This window comes from Ranitomeya variabilis, chromosome 3 (assembly GCF_051348905.1).
Source record: "Ranitomeya variabilis isolate aRanVar5 chromosome 3, aRanVar5.hap1, whole genome shotgun sequence".
In the NCBI taxonomy this organism is placed as follows: Eukaryota; Metazoa; Chordata; class Amphibia; order Anura; family Dendrobatidae; genus Ranitomeya; species Ranitomeya variabilis.
The window spans coordinates 188867269-188881271 of NC_135234.1; the positions used below are offsets into that span (position 1 = coordinate 188867269).

Sequence of the window (14003 nt, forward strand, 5' to 3'; positions counted from 1 at the left end):
GTTTAGGCACACGGGGGCTCTCCAAACGCGACATGGTGTCCGCTAAAGATTGGAGCCAATTTTTCATTCAAAAAGTCAAATGGTGCTCCTTCCCTTCCGAGCCCTGCCGTGTGCCCAAACAGTGGTTTACCCCCACATATGAGGTATCAGCGTACTCAGGACAAATTGGACAACAACGTTCGTGGTCCAGTTTCTCCTTTTACCCTTGGGAAAATAAAAAAATTGTTGCTAAAACATCATTTTTGTGACTAAAAAGTTAAATGTTCATTTTTTCCTTCCAGGTTGCTTCAGCTGCTGTGAAACACCTGAAGGGTTAATAAACTTCTTGAATGTTGTTTTGAGCACCTTGAGGGGTGCAGTTTTTAAAATGGTGTCACTTTTGGGTATTTTCAGCCATATAGAACCCTCAAACTGACTTCAAATGTGAGGTGGTCCCTAAAAAAATGGTTTTGTAAATTTTGTTGTAAAAATGAGAAATCACTGGTCAAATTTTAACCCTTATAACTTCCTAGCAAAGAAAAATTTGTTTCCAAAATTGTGCTGATGTAAAGTAGACATGTGGGAAATGTTATTTATTAACTATTTTGTGTCACATAGCTCTCTGGTTTAACAGAATAAAAATTCAAAATGTGAAAATTGTGAAATTTTCAAAAGCCCAATATGTCACCTATAGGTGGAGGACATCTAGAACGGACCATCCCCGATGAAGGAATACGTCCTATTCCAAAACTAGTAGGAAATTGGTCCACCGTGCTATCTGTAGCAAGTCACGTGAGCAATCACATGACCGTGACGTCACGCAAGGTCCTGCAGAGGCAGAGAACCGAGAGCTGCACAACAGCGCATAGTCGCTACTAGCAGTGAGCGAGCATAGGGCTGTTTGCCGCCAGCCGGGGCACTGCCTGGAGCCCGCTCACGTGAAAGCAAAAGAGGAAAAAAAACTCCACCGAAGCCGCATTTTTCCACATTTGGACTTTTACAAAGACTGACTAAAAGGAACTGTGGACTTTATCGACTATACCACACCAGGTAAAAAATCAATTTATTATCTCGCTCAGAATTTCCTTATGGTAATGTCGTGCTCCACGGTGGAGCTATTTTAAAACACAGCACAAACTTATTTTTTAATATTTTTTTAAAGTCATATAAAAGGTGCAAATATTTATTGTTTTTTGGAGGTATTTAGTGGTCACAAAACTGGAGAACCCAGCGCGGATTATTTTTATATATATATATACCTGTTTATAGCTACTAATACAGAAGGGTGGCACTGTATTTGTATCTGCTGCAGGATTCACAGTTTCTGAAGCGCTACTGGTGTGCTTAATTTTATCCCCTTTTTTAAATGGTAAAATGTGCTTACAGTTGTGGCCAAAAGTATTGACACCCCTGCAATTCTGTCAGATAATACTCAGTTTCTTCCTGAAAATGATTGCAATCACAAATTCTTTGGTATTATTATCTTCATTTAATTTGTCTTAAATGAAAAAACACAAAAGAGAATGAAGCAAAAAGCAAAACATTGATCATTTCACACAAAACTCCAAAAATGGGCCAGACAAAAGTATTGGCACCCTCAGCCTAATACTTGGTTGCACAACCTTTAGCAAAAATAACTGTGACCAACCGCTTCCGTTAACCATCAATGAGTTTCTTACAATGCTCTGCTAGAATTTTAGACCATTCTTCTTTGGCAAACTGCTCCAGGTCCCTGATATTTCAAGGGTGCCTTCTCCAAACTGCCATTTTTAGATCTTTCCACAGGTGTTCTATGGGATTCAGGTCTGGACTCATTGCTGGCCACCTTATAAGTCTCCAGTGCTTTCTCTCAAACCATTTTCTAGTGCTTTTTGAAGTGTGTTTTGGGTCATTGTCCTGCTGGAAGACCCATGACCTCTGAGGGAGATCCAGCTTTCTCACACTGGGCCCTACATTATGCTGCAAAATTTGTTAGTAGTCTTCAGACATCATAATGCCATGCACACGGTCAAGCAGTCCAGTGCCAGAGGCAGCAAAGCAACCCCAAAACATCAGGGAACCTCCGCCATGTTTGACAGTAGGGACCATGTAGTTTTCTTTGAATGCCTCTTTTTTTCTCCTGTAAACTCTATGTTGATGCCTTTGCCCAAAAAGCTCTACTTTTGTCTCATCTGACCAGAGAACATTCTTCCCAAATGTTTTAGGCTTTTTCAGGTAAGTTTTGGCAAGCTCCAGCCTTTCTTTTTTATGTCTCGAGGTAAGAAATGGGGTCTTCTTGGGTCTCCTACCATACAGTCCCTTTTCATTCAGACGCCGAAGGATAGTACGGGTTGACACTGTTGTACCCTCGGACTGCAGGGCAGCTTGAACTTGTTTGGATGCTAGTCGAGGTTCTTTATCCAACATCCGCACAATCTTGCATTGAAATCTCTTGTCAATTTTTCTTTTCCATCCACATCTAGGGAGGTTAGCCACAGTGCCATGGGCTTTAAACTTCTTGATGACACTGCGCACAGTAGACACAGGAACATTCAGGTCTTTGGAGATGGACTTGTAGCCTTGAGATTGCTCATGCTTCCTCACAATTTGGTTTCTCAAGTCCTCAGATAGTTCTTTGGTCTTCTTTCTTTTCTCCATGCTCAATGTGGTACACACAAGGACACAGGACAGAGGTGGAGTCAACTTTAATCCATGTCAACTGGCTGCAAGTGTGATTTAGTTATTGCCAACACCTGTTAGGTGCCACAGGTAAGTTACAGGTCCTGTTAATTACACAAATTAGAGAAGCATCACATGATATTTCAAACAGTGCCAATACTTTTGTCCACCCCTTTTTTATGTTTGGTGTGGAATTATATCCAATTTGGCTTTAGGACAATTCTTTTTGTGGTTTTTCATTTAAGACAAAATAAATGAAGATAATAATAACAAAGAATTTGTGTTTGCAATCATTTTCAGGAAGAAACTGAGTATTATCTGACAAAATTGCAGGGGCGTCAATACTTTTGGCCACAACTGTATATTGCACAATACAGCCATATACTAAATGTGGTACGCACATAACTCTGAAAGCTATTAAGTGCACGGTAGGTTTGTGAACAGATACTACGAGGGTAATGATTTTGAATAAAACTTTGTAAGGCCAAAATGGGGATAGTTAGATAAGTGAGGTGGGGCAATAGGCCTGTCTAAAGAAATGTGTTTTTAGGTTTTTAGGCCATACTTAAAACTGTGGGTATTGGAAATTAATCGAATGGTCATGGGAAGTGCATTCCAAAGAATTGGTGCAGCACATGAGAAGTTTTGAAGACGGGAATGGGAGGATCGGACTATTGAGGATTTTAGTTTTAAGGCATTAGCAGAATGGGGGTATGGGAAGGATGGTAGACTGAGACAAGGGAGGAGATGTAGGGGGGTGCTGAACTGTACCAGTAGGTACCAGTGATAAGTTTATTTTGGACTCTGTAGCAGATGGGAAACCAGTGCAATAACTGCCAAAAGGTGGAGGCATTGGTGTAGCAGTTGGAAAGGAATATGGTCCTGGCTGCTGCATTCAGGGCGGATTATAGAGCAGAGAGTTTAGTAAGAAGAATACTGGTTGCAATAGTCCAGAAGAGAATGAATAAGAGCAACAGTAAGAGTTTTGGCTGAGTCAAAGGTAAGAAAAGGATGAAATCTAGAGTTGTTTTTGAGGTGTAGATGACATTAGTGGGTGAGTGATCGAATGTGAGGAGTGAAGGAAAGATCTGAATCATATATGACACCAAGACAGCAGGCATGTTGCTGAGCAGTAATGGTTGAACCACATACGGAAATAAACGTGAATAACAAAACGTGTAATTGCACTAATTTTCTTGGAAAAATATTTCATTTTATGGAACATTATCAAGGGCGCAAACACTTTCAGCAATGACTATTATATTTAAAGCATATATATATATATATATATATATATATATATATATATATATATATATATATATATACACTCACCGGCCACTTTATTAGGTACACCATGCTAGTAACGGGTTGGACCCCTTTTGCCTTCAGAACTGCCTCAATTCTTCGTGGCATAGATTCAACAAGGTGCTGGAAGCATTCCTCAGAGATTTTGGTCCATATTGACACGATGGCATCACACAGTTGCCGCAGATTTGTCGGCTGCACATCCCAAAGATGCTCCATACAAGGCAGGATGGATCCATGCTTTCATGTTGTTTACGCCAAATTCTGACCCTACCATCCGAATGTCGCAGCAGAAATCGAGACTCATCAGACCAAGCAACGTTTTTCCAATCTTCTACTGTCCAATTTCGATGAGCTTGTACAAATTGTAGCCTCAGTTTCCTGTTCTTAGCTGAAAGGAGTGGTACCCGGTGTGGTCTTCTGCTGCTGTAGCCCATCTGCCTCAAAGTTCGACGCACTGTGCGTTCAGAGATGCTCTTAGGCCTACCTTGGTTGTAACGGGTGGCGATTTGAGTCACTGTTGCCTTTCTATCAGCTCGAACCAGTCTGCCCATTCTCCTCTGACCTCTGGCATCAACAAGGCATTTCCGCCCACAGAACTGCCGCTCACTGGATTTTTTTTCTTTTTCGGACCATTCTCTGTAAACCCTAGAGATGGTTGTGCGTGAAAATCCCAGTAGATCAGCAGTTTCTGAAATACTCAGACCAGCCCTTCTGGCACCAACAACCATGCCACGTTCAAAGGCACTCAAATCACCTTTCTTCCCCATACTGATGCTCGGTTTGAACTGCAGGAGATTGTCTTGACCATGTCTACATGCCTAAATGCACTGAGTTGCCGCCATGTGATTGGCTGATTAGAAATTAAGTGTTAACAAGACGTTGGACAGGTGTACCTAATAAAGTGGCCGGTGAGTGTATATATATATATATATATATATATATATATATATATGTGTGTGTATATACTTTTGAAAATGCATTTAGTTTTTATGCATAGGTTTTTTTATCTCTTTAGTTTAAAAAATACCTACTAGAGCATATGTCAGTGACTTCATCATAAAGGTGAAATAACATTTCCTTTTACTTCTATCAAGTAACAGATGTAACACCTATTGTACATGCAATGAATGATGCAGAGTTTCTCAGCTGTGAGAGGAGGCAGTGAGGTTAGCCTAGGAAAGAACAAAGTGTTGGACCCCTCACTGGCTTATGTTGCAGAAAGAATGAGCTTCAAAACAAGCAACAAATAGGTTTTTTTTACTTAAATGAAATAAAAAAAAATTGGTTTATCCTTAGTACTCTATTATTGTTTATATTATTTTTTTTCTATTATAAAAAGAACACAATGCAACATTATAAACCTATTATGACACCGCTGACAATATTATGGAATAATTAGAACAATACATATCTACATTGAGATCTTTACCAGTCAACTCCTACTACATACAGAACAAAAAGATGTGCTTTGTAGGATGTGCCTAGACTGGAATTTATAGAATTAGCTAATAAGTAGCTCTTTGGAGAATAAGAATAGATATTATTAACTAATAGATGAAAATTAAAATTTGACAAAGCAGAGATGAATAATGTTATTTTTAGTGTAACAGAAAAACTCTGGGCTAAATAAGTTGGTGCATCTGCTATGAAACATAGAATTCTTAATAAGACAAGGTTCACATCCCTGTCAGAGACTGTTTGGTGTCTTCGTCGCATATTCCTGAGAAAGCTGAAAAAAATGCAGTATGCATCACTTTGTATTTAAGTAAAATGAGAGAAAACATAAAAGAACTCCAGAGGACACCTATATAGGCAATGGGGTCCAATGAGTAACTTTGATGTCTATCTTATAATAGAGCAACCCCCCAAGAGGAAGTTGTCCACTCTCCAAGGATATACAGTCTCAGGGAGGGCAGAGAAAAAAAATAAGGAGAAAAGCACATGAAGACACGTTGCGTGCAGGATCTGTGCTCATGTGTGAGCTGATAAAGACAGTAGCAAACTTTATACTGACAGATGTCATATTCTATCTAAATTACTGGGAAATACTCTGCCAAAAGATACAAACATGAAATTTGGGAGAGGCTGCAAACTACATATCAGGGTCTGAAAATGGAAGAAGTAATGAAGATTGCAGACAAACTATTAAAGGGAACCTGTCACCAGGTTTGGCTGATACGTGTTACGGCCACCGCCTTTCAGGGCTTATCTACAGCATTCTATAATGTGGTATATAAGCAACCGATACAACATGTAAGAGAAGAAAAATTACTTTTATTATACTCACCTGTGGGGTGGTCCGGTCCGATGGGTGTCACAGGTCTTGTTTCGGCGCCACCCATCTTCTTGCAATGCCACCCTCCTGCTTACTTCATGTGGATATCGCGTCCATGCATCATCCACAAGGGCTCCTTGGCATCTCGCTACTGCACAGGCAAACTTATCGGCCCTGTTGAGGGCAGAGCAAAGTACTGCAGTGCGCAGAGAGGCCCAGCGCCTGTGCACTGCAGGTGGATATGTATGCCTGTGCAGTAGCGTGATGCCAAGGAGCCTGTGAATCCAACAGGAGGGCGGTATCACAAGAAGACGGGAGGCACCGGACCAGGACCTGCGACACACATCGGACGGGACCGCCCCCAGGTAAGTATAATAAAAGTTATTTTTCTTCTCCTACAGGTTGGATTGGGGGCTTATCTACTACATTATAGAATACTGTAGATAAGCCATGAAAGGCGGTGGCCATAACTCCTATCGGTCAAACCTGGTGACAGGTTCTCTTTAATGCTTTTAAGTAGCTTCTAACCACTAATCATTAGTGACTAATGTAATAATCCTTCATTCCATTTCATATATGTATGTAGTGGTCTATAGAATTTATAGAACTTTTAGCCCACTTTTGAACATTTTTTATTACTTTGAGCCAAGTATAGTTAACTAATTCAGCCACCATTGTCTATTACGAGAAAATGACTCAAAAACAGAAAATTTGTCCATCATCTAAGCACATTTTCAAATCTCCAGCCCCTTACATTTATTAGGTATATGTGTGTCTTGGAAAATTAGTGCATTGGATATAAAATACTGCAATTCTTCACATTTATGCCTGTTCATTTAATGTATCTTGTGTTCAATGTCAAAGATTTTGACTAGAGAACCTGGCACTATAAATTTATGATCAAAGCATTTCTAAAGAAGGTTTTCTTATACTAGATCAGAGGTCCCAAGCTTTCTGACTTTGAAAGCCATATTCAACTCTGACAGTGGATCGCAAGCCACATCCAGCTCCTGCCCACTTCTCAGTAGTGAAATCCAAAGCCCCTTATTATCTGTATAATGGCAACCAACATTTTTCCACTGAAATCGCACCAAGGCAGTATGCCGAGCTCCATGGTTTCCTTTCTTACCCCCATTCAGATCTGCACTTCTGTGACTACACACACAAATTAACATCTAGAGATCTACTGTTAATAGCTGTTGGCTACACCTGGTGCTAATGCACCAAGCTGGCATACAGCCCGAGCCATCTATCACGAGCCCGCAAGCCACATGTGGCTCTCAAGCTAGGTTGGGGACCCCTGTTCTAGATAATCCTTTTAATATTTCAGCAATAGGTCCAGCTCCCATTAATATGATAGTTGATTTTTAGTAGGTTGTTGCTGCAGGGGAGATGTTGCATTACTTAGCTACCATGCTGCATGGTTGGCCATGTAATACATTGGTGGCCCAAGCCTAACAGAGTGGGATTGGCTGCTTGTTAATTGACAGTCTCAATGAAACTTATATACCCAAACAGGGCATCTGGACTGGATATGTCCCTGTGAGACAAACCCCTTAAGCAAAATGCCCCCAAAGAGAAAACAAAAAAAAGTTTATAGGGAATCTGTCACCAGGTTTTTGCTCCTCCATCTGAGAGCAGCATAATGTAGAGACAGAGATCCTGAAATCACTTACTGGGCTGCTTGCTGTTATTTTGATAAAATGTTTTCTCTGCTGCAGATCTACTAGTTTTCTGAATGCTGAGCTCTGTATAACCCCGCCCACGCCAATGATTGACAGCTTACAGTGTATAATGAAAGAAAGCTGCTAATCGGTGATGGGGCGGGGTTACACAGAGCAGTAAAACTACATGGCATGAAGTAACTAGTTCTATAGTGATAATCTGCTGATGATAAAATACTGATTTTATTAAAACAACAACACACAGGCCAGTAAATGACACAACTTTGGAATTAGGATCTCTGCTTCTATATACACCATACTCATTATGATTTTTTTAAACAAAACACAGTAGTTTGACAATAAATGGCTTCACCCAACCACTAACCATGAGTGGAGAAAAAGTTTTGGCGTTATCATTCATATTCTCTGAAAAAAGGCAAAGAAAGCAAAAATTCTACGGGGTTATGTAAACTTTTGAGCACAACTGTAATTCTGCTCATAGAATTCATAGCAAAAATCTGCTGACATATTCCATTTAAAAAATGAAGAGCAAGTTATTTCACATCGTAGCTGATTTGGCCAACACAGCAGCATATTCCTATGATTATAAGTACAAATCCGAAATGTGAGACTTACCATCTACACATGATGGAGCTGCTCTTGTAGTCCCTGCGACTTGTCCAGGAAAACAAGAGCATTTTACTGTCTGTGACCGTTCTTCAATCTTGTTCTTATTGCAGCATCTGTGAGCAGCAATCACTTCACAAGTGCCGGGTTCCACATGAACTGCGGAAAGAAGAGACAAGGAATATTTAGCAGGATTCCATAATTAATGCTTCTATTTTCACAAAAAACAGTGGATATCTTCCTTTTATACCGTGCCAAAAGGTATTGATAAGAAGAAATTGTAGTCTAAATTATTTTAAAGTACATATTTTTTCCCCTCTAACAATTTTTTATGCCCCTCTCATATGATTTAAGAGGGGCATGGCAATCAGAATAGTGCTTTGAGTTCCTTTGTTCTAGTGATTGTGGAGGTCACAGTGCCAAGATTCCCACCTATGCTACCCTTTTGTAACATATAATGTCCCTTTATGTAGATTTTATATTGAATATATGTATGTAAAGTGGCGCAGAGATCTACAGCAGGATGGTAATGAGATTCAGATTCAGCCATAGCTTTGATATAACACACAGGCTATAACATACACCATATCTTCCACGTCACAGTACATTAAATATAAATGTAGCGCATTTGACCACTAGTACTCTCTTGTGTTTTATGAACTCATTGATCTACAAGCAGGAATATATAAAACACACACATAGGCTGTTCAATGTTACAGATCCAAGCCCATGAAAATGAAGAATGTGGAACATTTTTCACCTATTCTGTTTTCATTTTACTATTTGCAAAGGTTTCCATGTCCTCGAGGAGTATTTGCATGTAGATCAATAAATTCTGTGTATTTTCTTTCACCAGTTCATTAAAGCAGCAGAATATAAAAACAACTAAGAGAGTCTACAAAAAAACGTTAACGGCACAACATACTCCATCAAGATGAAAGAAATATATTTTAATACAGTGAAACCATATAGTATTGTATAATAATTAGTGATGAGCGAGTATACTAGTTGCTTGGGCTTTCCAGAGCACGCTCGGGTGACCTCCGAGTATTTAAGACAGCTCGGAGATTTAGTTTTCATTGCGGCAGCTGAATGATTTACAGCTACTAGCCAGGCTGAGCACATGTAGTCAAGCAGGCTAGTAGCTGTAAATCATTCAGCTGCCGCTATGAAAACTAAATCTCTGAGCAGTCATAAACACTCGGAGGTCACCCAAGCGTGCCCGGGAAAACCCGAGCAAGGAGTATACTCGCTCATCACTAATAATAATGCATTATTCAAACAATAAAATACTTTTTAACCCCTTTACCCCCAAGGGTGGTTTGCATGTTAATGACCGGGCCAATTTTTACAATTCTGACCACTGTCCCTTTATGAGGTTATAACTCTGGAACGCGTTAAGGGATTCAGGTGATTCTGACTTTGCTTTCTCAAGACATATTGTACTTTATGTTAGTTGTAACATTTATTTGACATTACTTGAGTTTATTTGTGAAAAAAATGGAAATTTGGCAAAAATTTAGAAAATTTCGCAATTTTCCAACTTTGAATTTTCATGCCCCTAAATCACAGAAATATGTCACACAAAATACTTAATATGTAACATTTACTACATGTCTACTTTACTTCAGCACAATTTTGGAATCAAAATTTTTTTTTTGTTAGGGAGTTATAAGGGTTAAAATTGACCAGCAATTTCTAATTTTTACAACAGAATTTTTTTTTAGGAACCACATCACATTTGAAGTCACTTTGAGGATTCTATATGATAGAAAATACCCAAGTGTGACACCATTCTAAAAACTGCACCCCTCAAGGTGCTCAAAACCACATTGAAGAAGTTTATTTATAGTTATGAGCGAATATACTCGTTAATCGAGATTTCCTGAGCACGCTCAGGTGTCTTCCGAGTATTTTTTAGTGCTCGGAAATTTAGTTTTTATTGCCGCAGCTGAACGACTTACATCTGTTAGCCTGTGTACATGTGGGGATTCCCTAGCAACCAGGCAACCCCCACATGTACCTATGCTGGCTAACAGATGGAAATCATTCAGCTGCGGCAATAAAAACTAAATTTCTGCGAACTAAAAAATAATTGGAAGGACATCCGAGCATGCTCGGGAAACCTTGAGTAATGAGTATATTTGCTCATCATTATTTATTAACCCTTCAGGTGATTCACAGGAATTTTTGGAATGTTTAACCCCTTAATGACAGCCAATACGTCTTTTAACTGACCTGAGATATAAGAGAATAGCCTCCCCATACAGGTGACAATCCAGCAGCTGTCGGCTGTCCACTATACCTGACAACTTGCTGCATCAGCCACAGTCAGTGTTTGCACTGTCCAAATCTGTTTAACCCCTTAGATGCTGCTGTCAATAGTGACTACATCATTATAAATGGTTAACAGAGTGTGGGGGCTTCCTCTTTAACCAAATTGGTGCCCTCAGATCATGATTGTGTGGTCCTGATGTTTGCCATGGCAATTCATGACAAAATAGTGGCCTTAGAGTCTGACGGCTGTAGTAATCTGTTAAGAAGTTAGAGACATTTAGGTGGTAAAAATACACATTTTCATTTCTGACATGCCACTTTGCATTAATTCCTGTAAAGCACCTGAAGAGTTAATAAACTACCTGACTGCAGTTTTCAGTATGTCATGGGGTGCTGTGTTTAAAATGGTATCACGTTTGGGGGTTTCCCAATATATGAGACCCCTAAAGTCACTTCAAAGATGGATAAGTCCCTAAAAAAATAAATTTTGTAAATTTCCTTGAAAAAATGAAAAATTGCTGCTACATTTTTAATCCTCCTAAAATGCTAACAAAATAAAATAACATTTTACAAATGGTGCTGTTGTAAAGCTGACATGTGGGAAATGTTATTTATTAATGGTTTGCTGTGGTATGGCCATCTGGATTAAAGGGACAATCATTCAAAGTTTGAAAATTGCTAATTTAAAAAAAATTTTCTCAAATTTTTGATATTTTTTATAAATAAACACAAAACATATTGGCCTAAATTTACCATTATCATAAAGAATAATGTGTCACGAAAAAACAATCTCAAAATCACTGGGATTTGTTGAAGCGTTGCAGAGTTATTACCACATAAAGTGACACTGGTCAGATTTCAAAAATTTGGCTCCGTCACTAATGGGTTAAAAAAAAAGAACATTTAACTTTTTTTCACAAAAAATTTACTTCTGATCCAATTTGTTTTATTTTACCAAGCGTAACAGGAGAAATTTGACCCCAAAAGTTGTTGTACAATTTGTCCTGAGTACACAGATACCACATATGTGGGGGTAAACCACTGTTTGGGCGCATGGCAGAGCTCAGAAGGGAAAGAGCGCCATTTGACTTTTCAATGCAAAATTGGCTGGAATTGAGATGGGACGCCATGTCTCGTTTGGAGAGCCCCTGATGTGCCTAAACAGTGGAAACCCCCCAAAAGTGACCCCATTTTAGAAAGTAGACCCCCTATGTAACTTATCTAGATGTGTGTTGAGCACTTTGAACCCCCAAGTGCTTCACAGAAGTTTATAATGAAGAGCCGTGAAAATTAAGAAATCTTTTTTTCCACAAAAATTATCTTTTAGCCGCCAATTTTGTATTTTCCCAAGGGTATCTGGAGAAATTGGACCCCAAAAGTTGTTGAACAATTTGTCCTGAGTACACTAATATCCCATATGTGGGATGAAACTACTGTTTGGGCACATGGCAGAGTTCGGAAGGGAAGAAGTGGCATTTTGGAATGCAGACTTTGATGGAATGGTCTGCGGGTATCACGTTGCGTTTGCAGTGCCTCTGATGTACCTAAACAGTAGAAACCCTCATAAGTGACCCCATTTTGGAAACAAGACGCCCCAAGGAACTTATCTAGATTGTGGTGATCACTTTGAACCCCCAAGTGTTTCACTAAAGTTTATAACGCAGAGCCGTGAAAATAAAAAATCTTTTTTCCACAAAATGATTTTTTAGCCCCCAGTTTTGTATTTTCCCATGGATAACAGGAGAAATTGGACCCCAATAGTTATTGTCCAATTTGCCCTGAGTGCGCTGATACCCCGTGTGTGGGGATAAACCACTGTTTGGGCGCACGGCAGAGCTCAGAAGGGAAGGAGAGCCATTTTACTTTTTCAACGCAAAATTGTATGGATTGAGATCGGAAGTCATGTTGCGTTTGCAGAGCCCCTGGTGTGCCTAAACAGTGGAAACATCCCAATTCTAACTCCAACCCTAACCCCAACACACCCATAAGCCTAATCCCAACCCTAACCACACCCCTAACCCTAATCCCAACCCCAACACACCCCTAACCCCAAACAGCCCTAACCCTAATCCCAACCCTAACCGTACCCTTAACCCTGATAAACCCTAACCTAACCGTAAACATAATCCAAACCCTAACCCCAAATCTAGCTGCAACCCTAACTTTAGACCCTAACCCTAACTTTAGCCCCAACCCTAACTTAAGACCCAACCCTAACCCTAACTTTAGCCCCAACCCTAACTTTAGCCCCAACTCTAACCCTAATGGGAAAATGGAAATTAATACATTTTTTATTTTTTTATCTTTCCCTAACTAAGGCGGTGACAATGTTTTTTTTTTTTACTATTTATAGTGGGTTTTTATAGCGGGTTTTATGTCAGGTTTTTATAATTGGCAGCTGTCTCACACTAAAAGAGGCTTTTTATTGCAAAAAATATTTTTTGTGTTACCACATTCCGAGAGCTATAATTTTTCCATATTTTGGTTCACAGAGTCATGTGAGGTTCTGTTTTTTGCGGGACGAGTTGACGTTCTTATTGGTATCATTTTCGGGCACATGACATTTTTTGATCGCTTTTTCTTCCGATTATTGTTAGGCAGAATGAACAAAAACCAGCAATTTGTGAATTTCTTTTGGGGGGAGTTTATACCGTTCCGCATTTGGTAAAATTGATAAAGCAGTTTTATTCTTCGGATCAGTACGATTAAAGCGATGCCTCATTTATATCTTTTTTTATGTTTTGCCGTTTTTATACAATAAAAACTGTTTTATAGAAAAAAAAAATTCTCTGATGATGCTGTATGGCAGCTCTGAGATAATATAATGAGGGGGCACCATAGACTAAATGAAAAACTGGGATCCAACCTTGACCTAAAAGGAAGACATGTGAAGAAGAAAGAAAAAGCAAGGCCAAATAAAATGGGGATCACCAGACTATATGAATTAGTGCAATAAATACATCTTTATTCAGGTGTAACACTGGACAAAAAACACATTTAAAAACATCTAAAAACAATCTAGAAACAACAGTGCCTATAATAAGGCATGTGCCTATGAATAAACAAGGGGAGAAATGGAAGAGATGTGGGTGTGCAAAAACAACAAAAATCCTCAGGATCCTATATGGACAGCATATATAAAACACATCCCTCAATAGAGAAATCACATATAACCTCTAAGAATCACTAGTAAAACAAGGATATTAGTTGTT

At 39.2% G+C, this 14003-nt stretch overlaps 1 protein-coding gene across 1 annotated transcript in view; it reads right to left on the minus strand.

The window, feature by feature from the left end:
• The window catches only part of TAFA3 (TAFA chemokine like family member 3), a 679693-nt gene that overhangs the window by 95905 nt on the left and 569785 nt on the right, over window positions 1-14003 (minus strand). Inside the window, exon 3 of the mRNA XM_077294926.1 lies at window positions 8524-8673. Coding sequence (XP_077151041.1) covers window positions 8524-8673 — 150 coding nt within the window. The remainder of the gene's footprint in view (window positions 1-8523; window positions 8674-14003) is intronic.